Source organism: Tympanuchus pallidicinctus, unplaced genomic scaffold, assembly GCF_026119805.1.
Source record: "Tympanuchus pallidicinctus isolate F22 unplaced genomic scaffold, pur_lepc_1.0 scaffold3, whole genome shotgun sequence".
Classification (NCBI taxonomy): Eukaryota; Metazoa; Chordata; class Aves; order Galliformes; family Phasianidae; genus Tympanuchus; species Tympanuchus pallidicinctus.
In genome coordinates, this window is record NW_026294747.1 from 37,214,645 (window position 1) to 37,236,180 (window position 21,536).

The 21,536-nt window shown below is 42.7% G+C and overlaps 1 protein-coding gene across 4 annotated transcripts; it reads right to left on the bottom strand.

Moving 5' to 3' along the window:
- Nucleotides 1-492: 492 nt before the first annotated feature.
- On the bottom strand, nt 493-19,234 carry AREL1 (apoptosis resistant E3 ubiquitin protein ligase 1). 4 transcript variants are annotated; one of them, XM_052693977.1, is made up of 19 exons: nt 18,982-19,234; nt 17,810-17,869; nt 16,945-17,171; nt 15,074-15,311; nt 13,956-14,125; nt 13,695-13,875; nt 12,398-12,645; nt 10,640-10,717; nt 9,624-9,765; nt 9,111-9,232; nt 7,339-7,414; nt 6,868-6,977; nt 5,836-6,015; nt 5,553-5,678; nt 5,233-5,362; nt 5,087-5,145; nt 4,819-4,908; nt 3,762-3,937; nt 493-3,583 (listed from the first exon to the last, which is right to left on the bottom strand). In XM_052693977.1, exons 2-19 carry the CDS (start codon nt 17,823-17,825, stop codon nt 3,481-3,483), a joined length of 2,472 nt encoding a protein of 823 aa, XP_052549937.1. In that variant the 5' UTR covers nt 17,826-17,869; nt 18,982-19,234; the 3' UTR covers nt 493-3,480. The 4 variants fall into 4 exon arrangements, with proteins under 4 accessions (XP_052549937.1, XP_052549940.1, XP_052549939.1 ...); XM_052693980.1 differs by lacking the exons at nt 16,945-17,171; nt 17,810-17,869; nt 18,982-19,234 and adding an exon at nt 14,383-14,447 and having other exon boundaries at nt 15,074-15,135; XM_052693979.1 differs by lacking the exons at nt 15,074-15,311; nt 17,810-17,869; nt 18,982-19,234 and having other exon boundaries at nt 16,945-17,032.
- Between the last annotated feature and the right edge of the window lie 2,302 nt (nt 19,235-21,536).

Sequence of the window (21,536 nt, forward strand, 5' to 3'; positions counted from 1 at the left end):
GAAGTCATCCAGCAGGATGTTTGCAGGATAGAAACATACCGTACAACATAAAAACACACAAAAGTCTCAAAGAGCTTATCTTTCCTGACTTGAGCAGACCCTCTTGGACAATACAATGAAGCATGAGCAGTGCCAGGACCTGTAGCTTAGAAGTCAGGTACTACACAGTGAGTTAAGCACCAATTGCAACAACTGCATTCTTGACTCACATTACAGATTCCTTACAATACATTCTGGGTTTACCAACTACCGTGCATTTTCTGGGAGTCCCACAACAGGCTGCAAGCCCTGAAGCAGAGCAGTCTTCTAGGACCTCACAGCTCCTGGGTTCAGCCAGGCACCTGCAAGCCGCAGGTAGAGACCTGCCCTTTCCCTCCCCTTCCACTAGGCCCTAGAGACATTGGGAGACCCCAAGTGGCTCCTCATCCATAGACAGCACTAACCAGCTTGGTTACCTCTGCCAGCCCTGAAAGAACACAGAGTGAGAAGGCAGCATTTTTAAAATATTTTATTTATTGTACAAACTATTTACAAAATCAGCTACTACAACCACAGGCTTCCAAATTTTGGCTGAGCTCTGCCAGAACTTCAACAGAGAGAACTAGGGTTTGATCTGTATCATCCACAGCTCCTGGTTTCTAAAAACATGCAACATGGTCTGCAGGTGCAGGCTGAAGCCAGACCCTCTGCACTTCAAAGCTACTTCAAGAAACATGGAACTGTCTGACACGGCACCAGAGTCCTAAAACTTTTTATGTAAGTGCCTCTAGTAAACTGGGAATAAATAAGGAGAAAAAGAAAATAACAAGCCTGTCAGAAGAAACATATAGTACAGGTAACCAGAGCATACATGCTGCCAGCATTAAGGGCAGCATAAAAAGTGAACACTTTGGAAAAGAGTATAAAGCTAGAGATTAGAAACACTGCGACAGATCCAGGAACACGGAACCAACTGGGGGCCTGTGTCAATAATGGAAATGGGTTTCTTTAACTAAGAGTACCTGCACCCACCACAGTTCCGCCTGCGCTTGTGTTAAGAAGAAATTCCTTGGCTCTGTATAGCTTCTGAGAAGCATAGGATGCTGGCTGCAATGCACTAGGATTTTAGGAGCTCCTTCCAGCAGAGGAAGAGTGCCCAATGTCCAGCTACTTTGTCCTTGGAGTAAAGCAGTCCAGCTCAGTAGAAGAAGGGAGAATTCCTGAGGAAGATGTCATTGGCAGACCTGGTCCATAGCTACAAGGCTGGAAAGACAAGGTTGCAATGTGGGAAGAGCACCAGGCTCACCTCCCAACAAACAGGAGCTAAGACAAGCCACCTTCTCTCGGTCCCTAGAGAAAGCAGTGAAGTGGTGGCACAGAGAACACAGCCACAGCTGCAGCGGCCACAGAAGCCATCCACAGCACAAAGCTAGTACTGCATTTTCTACCCAAAGCTCAGGACCTTGCAAAAAGAAGCCTGCACTGAAAAGGGAATCCAGATCCTACAGAGCGCAATGGTGGCAATCTCTCAAGCTGCAATCTGCTAGCACCTTGGCGCCAGTGGCAGAATGAATTCACAAGGCAAAGAAATCCCCCTGAGTAGACTCAACGCTCAGCTTGCTGGTTTTGGCACCAAAATGGCTTGTTTCTTTCTGCACAGCCCAAGAATAGGTAAGATGCTGACTTACTAAGAACATCCTCTAGATGAAGAGCATTTCCACAAGTTCCCAGTCAATTCAACTAAGGTACACTGAAAAAGCATACACTTCTCTAAAGAAAAAAATAATCCATACTGTGCAGAAATACGCCTGGATCAGCTCGAGGATAAAAGAGGGCTAAGGAGGATGATGCGAATTTTTATTTAATACAGTGTTCTAAAGTTAGCTCAGGGGTGCCACTTTGAGACTTCACTCTGGAAGAAATCCAGCCATTCCATAATCCAGTGAAAGCTTAAATTGCAGGCATTAGCAATGCAGGATGCCCACGTCTCCTGACCTGAACTAAGAGACTGTTGAGCACTTAAAAGATCTTCAAAAAGTTTGCTTCACTGAAGAACCTACAAGCATTCACAGACTCATTTTCCTTCTTTTTCCTTAAGAAGGGCTGAAGAAACTGCCAACCAAACTCAAACCAATCATGCTGGTCTGTCCACTCCTGTCCCCACAAGTCATACAACGGTGAGTGCAATGTACTATCATGCAGGCTGTCGAGTGATCATTTGAATGAAGTTCTAATTAGCATTTTTTGCTGGAAAGCCAGCAGCCCTGAATAGAGCAGTAGGAAAGGAGAGCTCAAGAAAGAGCAGGCAGGAAGATTGGGAGGACAGAAAGCCAGCTGCTCTCCAGGCACCAACAACCCTCTGGAAACCCTGCCTGAAATGCAGTAAAGAAAGAGAAGCTTCAGACTGCTGCACAACAGAGGTAGAAGCCAAGACCCTGGGGGATGCTGGGGTGGAGGTACGGCATTGTGCCCAGAGCCATCACCCCAAGAACAAACACAAGAGCAATGTATATTGTAGCTGCTTACTGACCTGTCGCTGCTCTTATATAACATATATACCCCTGAAGGTGAACGTGGGATAGGCATTGGTGCTCAGCAATAAGGGATCACAGTCGTGCCCGTGCCCCCTCTCCTGAGGAAGGAGAAAGAAGGCAAGGGCGTGGGACAGCTTCCTGTGCAACATCATTAATCACTATCATAGACATTCAGTGGAGGAGAAATTCCTCTTCCAGTTCATTTGCAAAGGCTCATTACCAGCTGGTGCTGGAGAAGGACGCTTCTGCTGCTGGACCCTGGTGGAGGTAGTACAGAATGACTGTCAGGGCCAGCACTTGTGCTCTGATGAGACTGCTCTCCCCTTTGGGCTATCCCCTCCAGTGAGGCAGACTGCCCATTTTTCTCTGTGGCACAGGTGACAGACAACAGTATCCAGAGCAAGATGGAGGAGAACAAGAAACCCTTCTGGGCCAGGTGCTGAAAGAAAGAATCGCTCTGCACCCTTCTTGAGTGATTGAGCTAGATGAGCTGTTGTGGTGCATCAATGAGGGAGCTGAGCCAAGACACAAAAGTACTAAGGCTTCCTATGAGCCAGGTTTCCAGCAGAGCTCCACACTGGCCTTCCCTCTTCTTCCCTGAGAGCTACAATAAAGGCAGCTCAGCATGTTGTTTGCACCTCACTGCAACTTCTGCTCATGAATGTCATCTCACAGATGGATGGGTGTGCAGGGTAATCCTGCACAGTGTCTCCTTGATAAATGCACCACACTCCTTCTGCTGTTTCACACTGAACCAAAGGGAGAATGAAGGAAAGGAAAACTATGAACTCTTGATGACATATTTGAGATACAGAAAGGCCACATGACAACTGGATGACAAATTCCTTTATACAGAGTCTTTGCTCTGCCCCCATTGCCCAGGTGAAGGGAAGGAGAACAGCTAAGGGATTGAACCTGGCTCTTGCCATGAAGAACGATGTTCAAATGGCCTCCTGGAAAGGGGAAATCACAGCATGCCAAAGCCTTCACAACCCTCACTGATAGCTAGCTGCAGCATTTTGTGCACTTCTTCATAGGAGTCATAGGTAGGGAGGCACAGCTGGTTAAAACTGTAAGACAAAAGAAAAATCCCATTCAGATTAGATTGAAAAGGAGCAATCTCCATCAGCTGATTTTAGATGGGTTAACACAAGTGTCCCACAAATTATGTATAATACACACATCACAGATAGCCAGCATCATGACCAAAGCACAGTGCCAGAAGTCCTATCACTCCAGGATATTTACCAAGTGTGAGCTGTCGGCAAAGTACTGTGAGTTGGAGCTGCAATGATCTGGAAAGATGGACAAAGTGCAGCAAACCCTCCTGGAGGCAGTTGGGATGAACCAGTTGTGAACTGTAACAGCCTAGCCAGCTCTTCCTGTGTGAAACTGGAGACCACAGTCCAAAACCACCTCATGACCTGTTAGGAAACAGTAAAGGTAAAGCCAGGTCAGGTAAACAAATCAGATAAGCCTGTAAGCAGATCACAAGAAGATCAGGCAATTTATCTCACAACCTAATGTTCTAATTACAGTAACAATTTGCTGTTACCAGGATGAGACAAGGATTACATAGTTCCTTTAAGTTAAAAGATGTCTCAACACTTCTTCCCACTACTTCATTCCTTTAAGGTAGAAAGACCTCTGCTTTCCCCACAGATTTTATTTTTAGAAATACCTGTACAGACAACCAACTAAGTTTACAACACAGAAGCTCGTTTGCTTCTTGTGCTATGCTCATCTTTTGCTTTTTCACATCCTCTGCTACTTTTGCAGGAAGGTGAAACCATTCCAGTGCTTACAGACAGTAGCTTGTACTCTCACCTCTCTTCTGCTTGGGTGTTTTAGAAGTTTCCATTATTTTTCTAAATGAAGGGCTTACATTCCTATACTGTTCCCACTAGAAAGATTTGAAGGGTACAAATTTAGACTACTACATTAGTAGTCTACTGTAGCACTGAATTCCAAACACACCACATGGGCTGCAGTCATGATCTTAAAGCATCCCCACTAGCAACAATTCCCACCACTTCCTCTCAAATCCCTGCTGAACTGCTCTTAATTAGCAAATTGTTGGCTTTTTGTAAAAGGACTGCTGCTGCTAATTTTTTCCTGCTTGTACTTGATTAAACATTATTTCATAATACTTGCAGTATTGTTCTTGACTCAGATCCTCGTGTTCATCTTTCTGAAAGCTGAATTTCCAATCAAGAAAGCAAAGCTGTTTCCAGTTTAACTTGTCTTCTGCTGTAGCTGGGCTAACCAGTAACAGCAAACAAGAGACAGAAACCCTATCACTTACCTTCTCTCGGAAGTGCCAGGATCCTCCTACCACTACTGCATGTGCCTTGAAGTCACAGACACTGATATCTCCAGTACCACACATAAGCAGCTGAAAGACAAGAGATAGCAGTCAAAGCCAGAAGCTCAGGAAACAAGACGACAGCTACTGTCCAAATTATAAATCCTTAGAAAATAAGCACTTTGACATTATTCCACATCAGAAGTCTCTTCATTTGTCAGAGAGGAGGCACTGTAATGGTAGACATGCTTAGGAAGGCAGTGATTACCTCAAGCTCATTTTCATCAAAAATAGCCAGTAGATTCTCAGGAACTAACTCATTAAGACCTGGAAGAAGAGAGGAGAGAAGAGCAAGAAGGTGTTAGCCCTCAGGACATGAAGGCAGAAAAGAGAGGGGAGCAGACAGCATGTTACCTTTCAGGAAGTGATCCACCTCCTCTCTAACCTGATTGGCCAGCCTGTACTGTGCAAGTAGATTCAGATAAAATATTTTATTTTCATTTGTTACTGGTACTTGAGCCCCTCCTGTCACCAGTTCAACCACCTGAAAACAGAAGATCACTTGACATGAGCATGACCAACAGCAATCCCCAAGCCTTAAGTCCCAACCAGAACAAACACCCTGGCTAACACCCAGCACAAGGTCCATTTCTGGGGCACACAAAGTTTTCGGTCTCCCTTGGTACAGGTAGAAGGGGTTGAACTGTCCCACCTTCAGGAACTGCCTTTCTCACCTTCTCCAATTGTCCTGTTCTACTGTATTTCTCTTCAGCAAAGACCAAATCCATCTCACTCACGTCATTGTTCAGTATGAAACAAACTTTTGATTTATAGAACTCTGGATCATCCGTTTCAAAATACTGAGTAGAAAAAAAGGAAGGAAGGAACATGAGAAAGAAGAGAGATTTTCTGAAAGTTACATATATTGCTAGCTAGGATTCTGAATATGCTCCTACCACACTAACATTCATCTGTTTCCCAGATCCCATCTTCAGACAGTGCTGGGAAGCTTTTTACCTTGTAATGCATACGAAGTCCTATGATCTGAGCCAGGAAGGATCGGGTGAAACGAGCTCGCACCAGTTGTTTGTAAGCACCTCCCAGTGATGACTCATAAAGACACTTTCCTACAAGGCGGCCTGCAAATTCATACAGCTTGAGTCGTACATACGTAGGACGCCCTGGATTTGGATGCACCTGTAAAGAAATAAAAATAAAATACTGAAGTACTAGACAAGGCTATCACAGCTAGTAGGTATGAGGAATAAAGTTTAAGTTGCATCTCACTAGGTGCACAAGGAACTTCAGGGTAATACCCTCAGAGCCAAGCAACAGAAATGAAATGCCTGAGTCTATCTGTGAAGAACATCAATTGTTTCACATTCACAGGTTGGAGGCTGTGTGAGAGAACAAATTGAATCTGAAACAGTCAGACCTAATAAAACATCTAGACACTCTGACAACACCTACTCTTTCCCAAAAATGTAGTCTTCCCTGCTGACTGGTATAGTGGTAAAATTAATGATACTCAAGATTTGAGAGGATTGGCTAAGTTTGTCCTAATGAAATAACTTCTGTTCTTTCTGACCAAAAGCTAGCAGTCTGAGCTAAGGTAATACCAGACGTGGCATTCCTACAGAGTCCACCAAGATCCATCCCTCCATATTAACAAACAATTCACTGCTTGATTCCTTCTTCCATCCCAGAGGCAGGTACTTGGCCCTGTTGACTGTTCAAATGCTCTCTTGCTATGCTCATAGTTAACAAAGCTGTCTGGCCCATCTTAAAACTGTATGTGTGTTATTGTGCATTTGGAGTCCCTATATTCTCTGGTAGTGACTACCCTCTGCTTTTCATCCAGCTTTTCATGTTTCAGTGGATTCAGATCATTAAGCAAAGCTTTGAGGAAGGCAACAAAGTGTCTGGATAGGCCTCCTAAAGGATGGGTAAGGCTGCATGCTTCTTAATAAATTTAGCAGCAGCATTATTTAGCCGGCAGCATGCCAATGCAGAGCTTGGACTATTCAGTACAGAAAACTGCAGACTCACCAAGGCCTGGTTGTTATCACTAAAGCGGGTAAAGAGTTGACTGGTGGTATCAAATAATGCCTTACAGATGAGCTCAAACCACTCTCTGCGTGGACCTCCCCAGTCCAGAGCTATAAGACAAAACAAGTTCAGACGTCACCCACAGGTCATCAGCTCAAGAGTTTCATGCATGCAGTTCAGTACTACCTGACGGGAGAACTAATCTCAATGAACAGCTCTCCGTAGCAGAAAAAGCAGTAAACAGGGACTCGAGAACACCAGGTTCTGTTCCCTGAGTCCTGATACACACATTTTTACTTTAAGCCTCAGGTATCTATCTGAAGTGGTGATAGATAGTACCAGAAGGTTAATTCACCAACATCCGTGAGAAGGTGAGAGCTAGAAAATCACAAAGGACAGAGACTACATGAAACCAGAATTTCAGACTAAGAATTCTACTTCCTCCTCAAACAAAGTCACAGGATAACTCACCTTCTTCATCTTGAAAAACCACTTCAAAGTTTTTGCTCCAGTCAGAAACAGAAAAATTTCGTGTTGCTTTAAAAGACTGCAAATAAATTAAAAAAAAAAAAAAGAAAAGAAATGTAAAATAGCGGCAGCTGTTACTGCTTGGCATCCTGTAACCAATACTTGTCCAATATGTGGATGGACAAGTGAAACTACACAGAACATAAGAAACACAGTCCAGTACTTTAAAGTACAGAACTGAGAACTAGGAACTCCTGAGGTCTAATTCCTACTTGTTGAAAGCCATAGAAGTCAATTACTCATTTTCTATTAAGAGGAGAGAAGCACTACCCATGCAGATCTAGCTCATCTTAAAACCAGTATGAGGTTCAAAAACAATAGTCTTAGCACAACCCAGATACATCCCTCCCATGGCTGCAGTATTGTTTGAAGTATTAAAATGCTGGTGGGTAGGAACAATTTCTGTAAAGCACTTTCAGCCCACGAGTCAGATTCAAAAAAGGAATCTTTCAGAGAACATTAGAAAATAGCTTGAAGGGTTCACTGAATTCATACTTAAAGCAATTCACAATGCAAAAAAGTAGCAATCCTCCAGGTGCCTAGAACTTCTTTTGTCCCAGTTATGGATTTCAATTAAAGGAAAATATTATTTAGCAGTCCTCAACCATACGGTTTGCCTTGGCTTAATCCATCTTCAAACAGGTTAGGCACCATGCTAGTCAATTCTTTGGGATAAGCACTGGTCACAGTTTTCATGCCTGTCAGCCTCGTACATTAGAACTTACACTTATTATTATGGCACTGAATTTATTTTGTCTTACTAGGCAGTAACACCAGTGCAAATGATGGTGCAGGAATTCCAACAATAGCAGGAAAAAATCCTTCTAACAGCATTTCTATGACTAATGCCATTCTGTATCACGCTATTAACTGAAACATAATCTTGTAAACAGTGCAAGCTTGTACGTGCAAAAAATAATCCAAAACATGGATTTACTGAATATATCCCAGCCAGTCCTGCTTTCTCCAGAAATGTTCTTTTCCATCTTCATAACATTTCTGTTATGAGACATATGGAAACAATAAGTCAGGATAACTGCCTGCTCTCTTTACATGGTATTCAGAATGTCAATTAAGAAATGTATTATATGAATATATCAGATCAGCTTCAGTGAAGACTCAATCAAGGACTCTACAGAATATTTGACGGCTACAAGCTCATCAATGCATATGTGCAGTTCAGTCATACTTGATGTGAGAGCTCACGGCACTGAATGGCTGTATAGAAGAAAGAGTAAGCAAGGACTTGGGAACTCTCAGGTTCTGACCCCAGATCCAATTCAAATGATCAGTGTCTGTCTGAGCCCCAAGCCCCAAAAATCACGACAACAGTACCAGCATTCCTGCATTTACAGGCCATGCAAGCATTTATGTGAGACATTTCTCAGGGCTATTTTTTTTTTTTTTTTTCCTCCTTAATCAGAGCTGAAGTATCCTCATTACTAAGGAAACAGACAACATTTTACTGGCTGTAGAGGAAGAACACAGCATCCAACAGCATGTTACAACATCTGAACACAAAGGAGCTACCTTAAGATTTTCTTCTTTTTCCAGCGTCCAGCTTTCTACTGGCATCTGCCAGTGGGCAAAAGGACTAATCATTTTTAGTGTGGCAGCCCTAATAAGTGCCAGTTTGGATTTCTTTAGGCATCGAGATGAAGAAAAAGGATGGAGAAGTGCTGGACTTGACTGAGGTGACCTCTACACTCACTCACCGACTCCAGAAGAGAGTGACGGCTGACCTTCAGTGTGACCTTTGAATGAGGTCTCTTCATATGCACTTGACGCAGTTCTCGTTGAAAAAAGTTCACTTTGTCCTGGAAGGTCTCTGAGCCTCCTGGGAACAGCGAAAGTTAGAGTCAGGTCTGAGCTGTCAATGCTTGGAACAGTAAGAAGGCATTCCTAAGCCTAACTGCTTTACAGTCCAAGAGTTCGTTACAGCAACATTTGGGACAGAACTCTAAAGTTAGTCTGCAGTTATTCTTGCTAACGTTCAAATACTCACAAGTGTGCTTTAAAAGAGCATTACAGGAAAGCCAAACTGAATAGGAACAGATGGCACAATGAAATATACTGACTGAAAGCACCAACAGCAACAGAGTATGAGACTGCAGGAATCACTGCATTCTCAAAGTTCATTCAGTGCTGATACTCTTCATTGCCAAGCACTCGAGTCTGCTAGTTTTGCTAACTTCCCAACTACTATACCTACCTCCCTACCCTTTTACCTATGTTTTTATGCAGAGAGCGAATGAAAGTGGCTGCCAAGATGTTCCTCTCCTTGCAGCTGAGCTCCACAGGGGGTTGGATCCCATCATCTACCACCAGTGTCAGTAGTTTGTGCACAGGGTCAGGACCAAGATATGAAAACTAGAAGCAAAAAGATGCAAGAAATGGTAAGCATCATGCAGATAAAAGAATCGTAGAACCCTTAAGAGTTGGAAGGGACCTCTGAAGGCCACCTACTCAAGCTCCTCTGCAACAAACAGGGACATGAATAGCTAGATCAGGCCCACGGCCCTATCCAGCCTCACTTTGAAAGTCTCCAGGGATGGGGCATCGACCACATCACCAGGCAACCCATCCCAGTGCCTCACCACACTCACTGTAAAAGATGCTTTCCTTATATCTAACCTAGATCTACCCTCTTTGAGGTTGAAATCATTTCCCTCTGTTCTATTACCACAGACCCTGCTAAAGAGTCTGTCCCATTTTTTCCCCATAGATACTGAAGGGCCACCACCAGGTCACCACAGAGCCTTCCCCAGGCTGAACAGTCCCAGCTCTCTCAGCATGTCCTCATAGGAGAAGTGTTCCAACAGCACATTCAGCAGACAGAACAAGACCACCTGCACTCTCAGATCTTCTCTGCCCACTCATGTAGAGGCAGTCAACAAGAACACTGCTTCTAAGTATCTGGGCTCCAGTTGGGAGTCTGCTTCAAAGCTTGCTCCCTAACCAACAGGCTTCAGTGGACACAGTCACAGCATTTTAATAAGGTTATGAGGAAAACAATAAAAATGCAAGAGAAGGCATGATTTTCGCTTCAACCTGGGACAAAAGGCAGGAAGGACTAACAGAACTAGTTTCTACTCAAATAACAGCAGAATTAAGGCAGTGAGACAGCATTCCAGAGTCTGAATTTTACAAAGCAAAGCTTTGCTCTGTGTCTGAAAAACCTCCTCTCCAAAAGGGAGAAAAACAGATTCTCACTCCCAAGGACTTCTCACAAGGAGAGACTCACCTTTGTACCAGGACATACTCGAAAGGTGAAAAGGCGCCATGGAATGATCTTCAGGTAGAATTCTTTCACTGAGAATTGCTGAGTAACCACAAGGAAAATAAAGTGTTAAAGGTCACTCAATCATTAAGGGGTCTTCCCCAAAATGCTTGAGAAATAGAGCAATCCTAGGGTCAGGCTTCTGCAAACACTGATGACATCTTTTCTCTGCTACAATACTTAAAGCCTTTAAAACTAGCAACAGCACACAGAAGCTTAACTTGTTAGCAAGAGTTGACCATGAACACTTACAAGGCATGTAAGATACAAATTATACAGCAATAAGCCATTGTGTTCAGTACAATAGCACCAGTCTAATCACAGGGTACTTAATGTAAGTACCCTTGAGAGGCTGAATTCAAGACAACATTGTAACACAAGTTCTGGGAAAAAAAAAAAATTATCACATTCTGCCTCCCAGAACTCTTGCTAATATCCCCTTAATTTTGACAACCATTTCAAACTATTTTGGAAAAGCATTTGTAATTGCTAAATCCAGGAGATTTGGGAAAAACTTCTTTCCAGTTCATATCTGGCTGAACAAATAACTGCTAACTGTGGAACTGTCAGCTTCCAAAGAGCAAGCTAAGATGAAATTTTAGTATCATTTGATGAAAAACAAAATCATTCTTTGCACTGCTCTAGCTGCAGTAACTGGAGAAAAAATGATGAGTGGCATTTCTTCACTGAGCAATTATACAACAGAAGCTGAGCAAATATGAACAGGAACATCTTAAATAACAGCACAGTTATCTATCACATGGGACAGATGCTCTAGGCATATAAAGGGAAATCCACGAATACAGTTACACAAGCATCAGAAAATGCATCACCAACTTTGGCATCTGAAGAGAACCTGCATTGGTACGCGCTTCTGGGGAACCCCTTTAGCAAATAACACAACAGAGAAGTCTACAGAAGTCCAGAATGACTCTCAAAGAATAAAAGGATTCAAAGTTCCTAAGGGCCCGCAACTCATTCCCAAAGTCAGCTCTTCATGGTGCATGCTGTCGAGATCTAGAAATCTCTAGCAACAACCGCCACCATGCAACCGTTTCACAGTTCTCTCTCTGTTAGATAAACAATTCCTTGATTAGCCTTTTACACCAATACTCATCACTGCATTTTTTCAGCATGCATTCAGATTAATAGATTTGCAAAGTGAACTTATTAGCAGATTCAGTGGCATTTTCTTTCTAGCTTCCTTGAAAGTTTGAAGGCAATAAGAAGGGATAATGGCTTCTGCTGACATTCTTATAATAAGGGAATCCTCATTTTGTCTCACTTGTTAGAATTCTCTTCCTTCTACTTATCCACACTTCATCCTCTGACTACTTTTTTTCTTTTACTTTCTCAGTAACTGTCAAGAAAAAGGATAAAGCCATAAAACCTAATAAGTGTCTTAGTTCAGGTCTAGAGGCATTAGAAACTGACAAACGGAATTGCTAGTCTGACCTGACCAGAGCAAAGGAAAGGCCAAAGTCTCCTGAACAATTTGTGACAAAATTCCTATAAAGCTTTGATGAGACTTAGAAAAACAGAATAGCAAAGCTTCACAAAGTTCTCAGCCATGAGCTTTACGTTTGCTGTCCATCCACAAGCAAAACTTTCTCAGCCAGATTTTAGGCACCTAAATCTGAAATTGAAGGTAGGGTACAGGGAATCTCTTCAGTTATTTTGTACTATAAATGCTCCTAAGAGTGGTATCTTTGTGGTCATTACCTTAGGAGATACATAGCAATACACTTTCTTAGGTTTCTTCACTTTCTCAGGAGTTTGGCTGTCAGAAGGAGAATCTTCATCTTCATCCTCAGTGGCAGTAGAAGGACGGCGCTGGGAGGAGCTTAGATGTGTTGGTGGAAGGTGCCACTGGGTGTTGGTGTAATTAGAAGCTTCATAAAGGTAAGCTTCAAAGTAAATACTGACACCCGAGGTGGAGACATTGCGTTCTACGATGTTCTTCTCGTTCTCTAAAGGAAGTGAATAAGGGTTGTGTAAATCTTAGTGCAGCCCAGAATCAAAAAATAGATAATCCATAGAACATGACTGCATGGGAACTGCTAAGTCACAGCCTGAACCTCTGACTGATCACCTGAGGCGAGCAATGAGTCAGTCAGAGGAGCACAGGTGAAGGCAATTCCTATTAATTATGTTTATTCCTAGACCTATTTAAGAGCTGGCTACCAGTGGGGAAGGATTTCTTCTGGAGATCTGCTCTGCTGGAGTTCTGTAAGTGAGCCCAGGATAGGGGTAAGCTTTCTATCTATGTTTTTTTTTTGCTATCATTATCTGCTTTGCCTAACTCTCTTGTTTATTTTGTAATTATACCATCTTAATATTCATTGATTATACAATGACAAATTAGTCAGCTTTAAGGTAGTCAGATTAAAAGGAAAACAAAACAAAAAGAAACCAAAAAAAAAAAAAAAAAAACAACCAGAAAGCTAACATCCAGAAAAAACCTGGTGACATGAAGTTACTAAAGTGAAACCAGGAACAGGATGTAAGAGTTTCATGGTAGCATTTTGGCCACCCTGGCTTCAGATTGTTACTAGTCTTTGGATTTATTTTTTTTTTTAATTATTGTTATTATTTTGGTTGGTTGTTTCTTTAAGAAAATAGCCAAATACTTCAAGAAACAGCCAAAGCACATAGGTTTCATACAGTGATCTTCATTGCTACAGCTCAGTATACAATACAAAGCCAGCTCGCTGTATGGCTCAGACGCAAAAGAGTAGGAAGCAATAAAAGTTGCCTAATTTCAGAGGTAAATCTCGTGAGACATGCAAGAGGACACATGTTGTTTTATCTGAAGGTACAGAGAACATCACTCTTCCAAGATCTCCCTTGTCAGCAACAAATTCATTTAGCTTAGCATTTTTAAAAAGAATAGGTATTCCTTGAGCAACTAAGCATGGCTTGCCTGCAGGAATGCTATGTTTAACTTTGCTACAAGACTTCATGTAGCATTCTGCAGTGGGGCACTCAGAGAATAAACACCGCGCAGCTCTTGACTCACCACTCAGAACAATGATGTCAAAATCACCATTACTTATGGGCTGGTTCTGGTAGGAGATGCAGGCATGGAAACACCCCCTACAGTGCAAGGTGAATCGGAAGAACACTTGGCAAGTCTGCCGGTTGGATACCACAGATTTCTCAAACACAACGTCAGAGTTCTCTTCTTCTTCAGGACCCAGCTAAACAGAAAACACAAAACAGAGGACAATTCTCTCTTGTTCACGTGAAATGAATTGGCAAGGGATAAAGCTGCACTCACCTCATGGATGGAGAGACTGTAATTGTGCTCATCAATAAGGGACACAGAATTGCTGGTAGGATTGTCATACTCATCTCTGGGAACTATCTGCAGGGTGTGCTGCTGCCCACAGGTCAGCACCAGAGTGGAGAAATGGCAAACAATTTTGGTTTTGGAGGGAACCACCATCCCTGGGGTAGAAAAAACAGTGTAGAGTCAGAATGCCAGGTGCTGCTACAAAGAAAAAGCAACTAGGGGCACAATCCACTTGAAAACTGATAAAGCTCTCAAAAGATTTCACGTCCTTAGACTCAAAAAACAAAGAATCTGAGCACTGAAATGCATAGCGTGAGGCAATGGAGACACCTTGGATTAGAATCTCAATACCAATAAAAGAAACCCAATCAGTCACCAGCCCTCCAAAGAATGCCCTTTTCTTCATTCTGACCTTCAGCTCAGAAGCTTGCCCACACTGCAGTTACAAAGCACAAGTCAGCTGGCATCCAAGGAAACCTGCAAACTCAGTTTATCAAACAAAATTAATCCTGAAGGGTATCTGAATTAAATCTGAGCTCCCTCTTTCTAAGGGGTCATCCTAGCAAGCTTTCTATCTATTTATAATGCAACTTAACAGAGAAACTTTCAGTGAAAATGCGCATGAAATTCAGAAGATTCTGATGGAGTTCAAAAAGCAAAAGTAGAAAAAAATTAAAAGCGTAAAAAAAAAAGCAGCTCAGAGAAATAGTGTGGAATATTCAAAAAAGGAAAGGAATCAAATCAAGGGAATCTTTTCAGCAGCATTATCAGTACAGGATACCTTTGCAAAAAACATTCTCCGGCTGCTAGACGGATCACAAAGAATTTATTACAGAATTGAGAATATGCCACAGATGGTTAGAGAGCTTAAGAACTAGTGACTTATTCTGCAAGGCAGCTTCTGTTTTGCCACGTTCTAGTAGTAGAAAGTATGTTTTAATCACAGGTCTGTTGCTGGGATTTATACATGGCTAGAGGAAAATCGTGAAAGGTAACCCTTTCCCAGCCACCTATCTATTTTATTTGGAAATACATACACCTAATTCCTTTCAATAATTCCACATCCTACTTTTTGAATCATTACAGAGCTACCTAGACCTTACCTGGCTGAAACACCTTGTAGTAGGGGCTGTAGGCCACATTCAAGCCACCGAGTTTTATAGAGATCTCATATCTCCCAGCCCTGCGCACAGTGAAGGCCACTTTCACCACATTGGAATTAGGCTCCTGAAGAACTTCCTGGGTTACAGGAATATCAATTGCTAGCGCCACATGGCAGATGTGAACTCGCAGCCCCAGAGGCCGGTGAGCAGGGAAGGGCTGCCCATTCTTATAGAATAACTGCATGGGAAATGGAGAAATTCAGGTCAGCAAAAATATGCAGTGCACAGAGAGACAGAAAGCAAGTTGCTTTGCAACCGGGGGAAACGAGCATAAGAACCCCAGCTCAGCATAGGAGACAAAAACGAACAGACAGCTCTAACGCACGGGCTGTGTTCTCCCAAACAAACAGGGCACAAGTGGGCGTCGAAAAACCACATTCTCTTTTTAGTTGGGGTTCACATGAGTGACCCAAAAAGTAAATGCCTCTGGGCATTTCTTCTCTGCGATGTTAGTCTGTATCAGAACAGAAACCAAGAGAATCCACTACCCAAGGAAAAAAGGCAAAGCTATGTCCTTTCAGAGAAACAAGCAGATCTTGTCCATCTGTGCTCAGCTAAACTCTCCTCAAGTTTGCATAGAATACCATGCAGAAGATGTTTATCAAAGGAGTTGACTGAATGCACGCAGATAAGAAGCATTGGCACAAAAACAACACAGACACAGCCAGTTCCATCACAGCAGTTATCCAATTTTAGAAGGTAATGCACCTCAGCCGGTACTTCCTTGCATGGAAAGAATTACACCTCAAAATCCTAAGAACTTGCAGCCTGTAGATTAGATCCTGCCTGCTGTCAGCAAACAGTCTCCAGTCAGCAAATGTTACTATTATTCCCTGCTTCTAAACAGTGCAGGGCCTGAAGTAGTATGTGTATGGGCTGACAGGGAAAGTAGCCAGTGCTTGCAACAGCTACTGTTGATGAAATAAAGGACTAAGCAAATGTGAGACAAGCATGGCATGCACAAGCAGGTTGCTGGAGCTGCCATGAATGAGTCAGTGAGGTGAAGGGAGTAAATTTAAATAGCAAGAACAGAACAAGTCCCTTCTAGCTTTTTTAATTCCCTGTTCTGGTATTAGAACCCCTTCTCATTTACCATCAAGTAAAACGGTTTTCCTCACCTCAAAATGATATCATAATTGAAACTTTCTTCTTACTTTGATACCTTTCTGGCTGGGTGGGGTGGAATGCCCAGGAGCTCAACAAAACTTGCTCAAATGATCCTTACATAGCTCCAGACCCTCAGTGTTCAGGCCCCTCATGAATCTCAATTGTATTCTTGATCCATTCAACTAAACTCAACCTTCCACGAGTAGGGGGAAACCAGAGACCTTGGCAAGCTTTTCCAGATCAAAAGGAATAACACTCAGTTTTTGAAATAACTCTTCTAACGGTATGGGGAGAAGCCACGAGGCCTCACAGCTCTAGGGTTGTTAAAATGCTCAGTGTCATGCTCCTGGCTTCAGCTGCATGACCAAAAAGATACAAATGACCAAGTCCGCTGAAGGCAAGGCTCAGCCCACTTGTTTCCCAGCAAAGGAAGCAGCAGCAGGAAAAGCCTGATCTCCTCTAATTATTTTGAGGATCCTACAGAGATTGTGATCAGGTTTTATAGGAGAGCAACCTTTGGATATGCACTTACTGAGTTCTGTAATACATTAATAGGGGAGAATACAAGAACAGCTAGCTTTCCTACTCCTAAGTTGGTCTCAATTAGAAAGGAGGAAAAAAAAAAAAGCATTTGAAGAGCTCATCCCTAACTCAGACCTACGTCCCCACCCCAGAGATGTTTGGAAACAGAAATACTCCCTTACATGCACTCGGAAGGCCATGCTATGGCCCACCTCATGGGGCTCCTTCCAATCCCAGGAGATCTTGCAGGACCGGGGATCCAGGTAGTTGCCTCGCACGTAGTCATAAATAGTTCGCTCCCCTCGGCGTTCCCGGTCCTCATGCTGAAGGAAGCTGACTATACGTGCGGCAAGCTCAAAGAGGAACTTAATGGTGAAGAAGAAGGCTACCACAGATACTGTGATCCCACCTGCAGCAAGGAGAAAACAGATGGTCGTTGCAGTAGCATGATGAATCAAGCACCGAAGTCACATCCTCGCTATCCCAAGATGCCTTTTATTAATGACATTCTACTCAACTGCAAATTAGATGTTCAAGGCAGAAGTTATTGTGCAAGCATTTACGGATTGTGTTATGCTAGAAGTTAAGTTAGCAAACAACGCATCCCTTAAAACACTGCAAATGATTGCAAGTGGAGGAGAAATTGGCAAAGGTGGTACGGAGTCTCAGGCATGGCCAGCAAAAACACAAAATTCTCTCTGAGTTGCAAATTAGAACTACAGAGATTTCTTTAAGGAAAACAGTAGATAGCCACACAAACCCTGCACATCACATTAAGCCTGGGTTAAGAAGCATCATGGAGGCAACAACCCTACACTAGTTCTGAAGAGAAAAAGGGCATGGCTTAGGAGTGAGTTCAATGGAAGAACTTTGGAAACAAGAAGAATGGTAAAGGGGCAAGTCTGCCAAATGGAGGGCACAGTGCAGGGTGACAATAACTTCATGTTTGTTAGGTAGACTCTAACACGAAATCGAAGGCTTTCAGTAAATTCCTCTAACGCCTACAGGGAGGTCAACAAACACAGTGGCAGCCTTTCCTTCACTTACCAATAATGTAAAACATCAGGTCCCTTCGGTGAGACACAAAGCCGAGGATCACAGCTGCATCTAGAACACAAAATAGGCCAAGTCCAGACCAATACCTCTTCCTCACATACACTGGCCCAAATTTAGTCTATGATTCCTCAGACAAATACCTATCATCTATCTTCCTCTCCAAGGACATCTTTAAGGCATTATTCCATAAGACTGAAATATACAAACAACGTGCTAAAAGGAATAGTTCTTGCACCATCACAGATAGCTGTTCTGATTCAGGGACCCAAAAGGACAACGTATTATCCTCAAAAAACAAACAGTGGGTTTGCAGTACTGAAGCATGAGCTAATTTTGCAGGATTTCAACAAAAATATCTGAAAGCCACTCATTGGAAATCTCAAACCTAGAGGAATCAAGTCATGAAGTTAACTTCCAAACTACCATGAAAGTGCATAACAGAGCCAACACCAAAATGGACAGAAACTGACCCTCAACCAGCAACTTTAGAAGAAAGCCTATGGAATAAAAAGGATGTGGACCAGACCATTCTGATCGATTGAGAACAAAAAATCCTCCTAGAGCAGGGATGAATCCATTATTTTTTTTCCTGCCTTGTGCCTGTACTGTAGAAAGTAGAAAAAAATCTGTCCACCTCTGTGTACTCACTTCTGAAAAGCAAAAACCCTTGCTGATCAACTCACAAGCTAAAACCTTGATTTTTGCACACTTAAGATAACAGCAATTTTCAGAGTCACCAATCTAAAATTAAATTCTCACTGAGGGAGGTGCTAAACAAACATGTAGTAAAAAGACTACACCCTGAACAACATGTTCATGGTTGATAAGACACAGCTGACAGATGGAACAAGCAGTAGCAGCGAATGCGTGCGACAATCAGACAAACAACTTGGCATACACTAATGCATCCAATATAGCTCACCAAGTCACCATTCAGTTAGTGAGAAGCTACATTGTGCATTCAAACTGTCTTTAAAGAAAAAAGAATATACACACAAAGGGGGAGTTATTCGGCAGTCATCTCAACAGCAGCAGCAATGGACACCAGCATGCAGAAGGCTTAAATGAGGCATATATCCCCCTGGGCCACAACAACGGCCATCATCTTCCAGCCCAGCAAATGCCCCCCACATACACTCCATCCCCCTGGCTAAACAGCTTACCTTTATGCAACTGCCCATGTTCTAAAAACCAAAAGGGTGGTACCCATTCTTCAGCATCCTTCCTCCTTATGCCCAACAGTGGGGCAAATGTCAGCACAAAGAGGCCATAAAAAAGTCTGTCACAGAAAATGGAACTCCTGGAACTTGCATCACAGGAAAAACTGCTCAAAGGTGAGGACCTGAGCACAGCAATCTCTTCCTCTTTGCGGAAAAAGGTTGCCCTGAAGCACAGCTCCCTGTAGCCTGTAGTTTGCTAGCCTCCCTGGAAAATGAAGAAGAAGTAAAGTTAGATCTTTCCGTCGCTGACAACAAATCTAGCAAGTGCAAACAGGTGAGAGGTGCACTGCAAGAGTATCACTAGATGTCAAATCCACAGAAGCAATCCTATGAAGATACCACAGTCAGTGAAGCGCTTGGCTTCAACATGTTCTCAGTCTCCACATAACACTCTCATTCCACATGATCTATTAAACTGGAAAGTTCAAGACAGAAGTAAAAGCAAATAAATAACCTGTCTCCATAGGTTTCATCAGGCTCATGAGTTTCCCAAGCAGCCAAGAAGCTCTGAGCTACTCAAAGCACAGGGAGCCAGTTGTGGCTCCAAGCCTTCATGTGCCACAGGACACTTTATGCTATCCCAAACTAATTTTTGCTGATGTTTTAAGGGTTCAGAAAAGAAGTTCATAAGGCATTTCAGTTTCAGCAGCACTGTCCCCTAAATCACAGTTTACTGTCAGAATTCAGATTTTAATAATGAAAATAATATAAACCAAATAATAATAATAATAATAATAATAATAAAAATAATGAAGTAATAGAAAAGTAAAATCCAACAGCATGAACATATGTCTCTTATTTCCCTCCACCCCAATAATCAAAAGCCAACTGCTTCTGCACACTTCCACCCAGGCTCTAAGCTTTCTAACTCACTGGCAAAACAATGGGTAACTTTTTGATTGTGCTGCAGAAGTCAGACTCTTGCTGCCTTCTCTTCCCCCACATCTCAGGGAGAGTCCCACCCACACTGCTATTTTCTTCTCTCTGGTTGAGTGAACAGTGTTGCAGTCCCCGGGGGCATAAGCTCTTAAATTTTCCCCTTAAATAATGTTTCAGGTCTATAAATTCTTATCTCTGTATATTAAGAATCACAGATTAGCAATTTCTTCGATGTTTAAGTTATTTCACAGTATATCTCCAAGATAACATCAAAGTACAGAGTCTTCAGTGCTTGCCTGTGTGCTACAAAAGCCTGCTTGAAACTGCCCCTTAGTGGATTGGCAGTGAAAGGGATGCATTCCCCTGCACAGCTGCAGAATTTCACAGAAAGTTATCAATGCTTTGGAATCTGTGAGATCCCCTCCCAGCATCTTACAGAATCTGCTTTTTTGGGTCACCAAAAAGCATCAAACTGACACCACTGGTTCATCTACCCATTCTACTCTCAGCCCGTAACTCCTTTCTGTAGAACACACTGCAAGTAACAGCCTCTCTACAGAAAGGAGAGAAAGAGCTGTAATTCCAACTACAGGTGTATCTGAAGACAACAAAATCCTCTTGGTTGGGATTGCAGAACTTCAGGATGATTCCCTGCATCTACAAGCCATTGCCTTCAATCAGCACAGCTACTTCTCATCCTATCATCTCCACGTGAAGTGGCAGGCAAGGCGCCAAGCCGGGCAACCAGCAGAGATGAAACAGCCATGGCACAGTTGGCTTCCCTGGAGCACACATGCCAGCAGCAGCTTTAAGGATGCTCCTTGGGTAACGTTCCTAGCTGTGAGTAGCTAGTATTCAAGATAAGCTGCAGCATACACAGCTAAATTAAAACAGTATCAGTGCTAAAAACTGCCAGCTAACAATCTGGGAATCTAATTCATAAAAGCAGCAATACAAGGTGCCATCATAACTAGGCTGAGAAATGCTGAATTGACCCACAGGTCCCAGTGATCTGAATTGAAAGACACAGCAGACAATGGTCTCCTGCCACCTGCATGGAAAATGGGGAATCAAAAAAGCTTCACTGTAGTTCGCCTCAAGAAGTCTTTGCACAATTAGATAGACAGCCAGGAATCATAAGATAAACATTAGTGCCATTGCCTCTCTCATGGCAGAATGGAAAACAAGACCAGTAACAAGAATAAATTTTGTTTGCATTACTGCTGCTGTAAAGTCAAGGGAACACAGGACAAAGCTCCAGGAAGCAGCACCAATATATCCGTGCATAGGAGCTATAACAACGATGCCACATTCACATGGCTACAGCTACAGGGCCAGCTGGGATTTAAAAATGGTTTAAAAGCCTTTCTGTAATTTGGTATTGCTCCAGAATCATTAAGATGACAGAGTTTCACACCTCTGAGCAGAACATCCCTATCCATGCATGCAAACATCCACCACCAGCACCCACTGTGTCTCATGCCACACACACCACACACAAGACAATTCTCCTTCAACCAAGAAGGTGCAGTATTTTTTTACATTAATTAAAGTATGCACAGAAGGACAAACAGAAACTTGGCTTTAAAATACACTCATGGAAGACTGAAGAGTCAGCT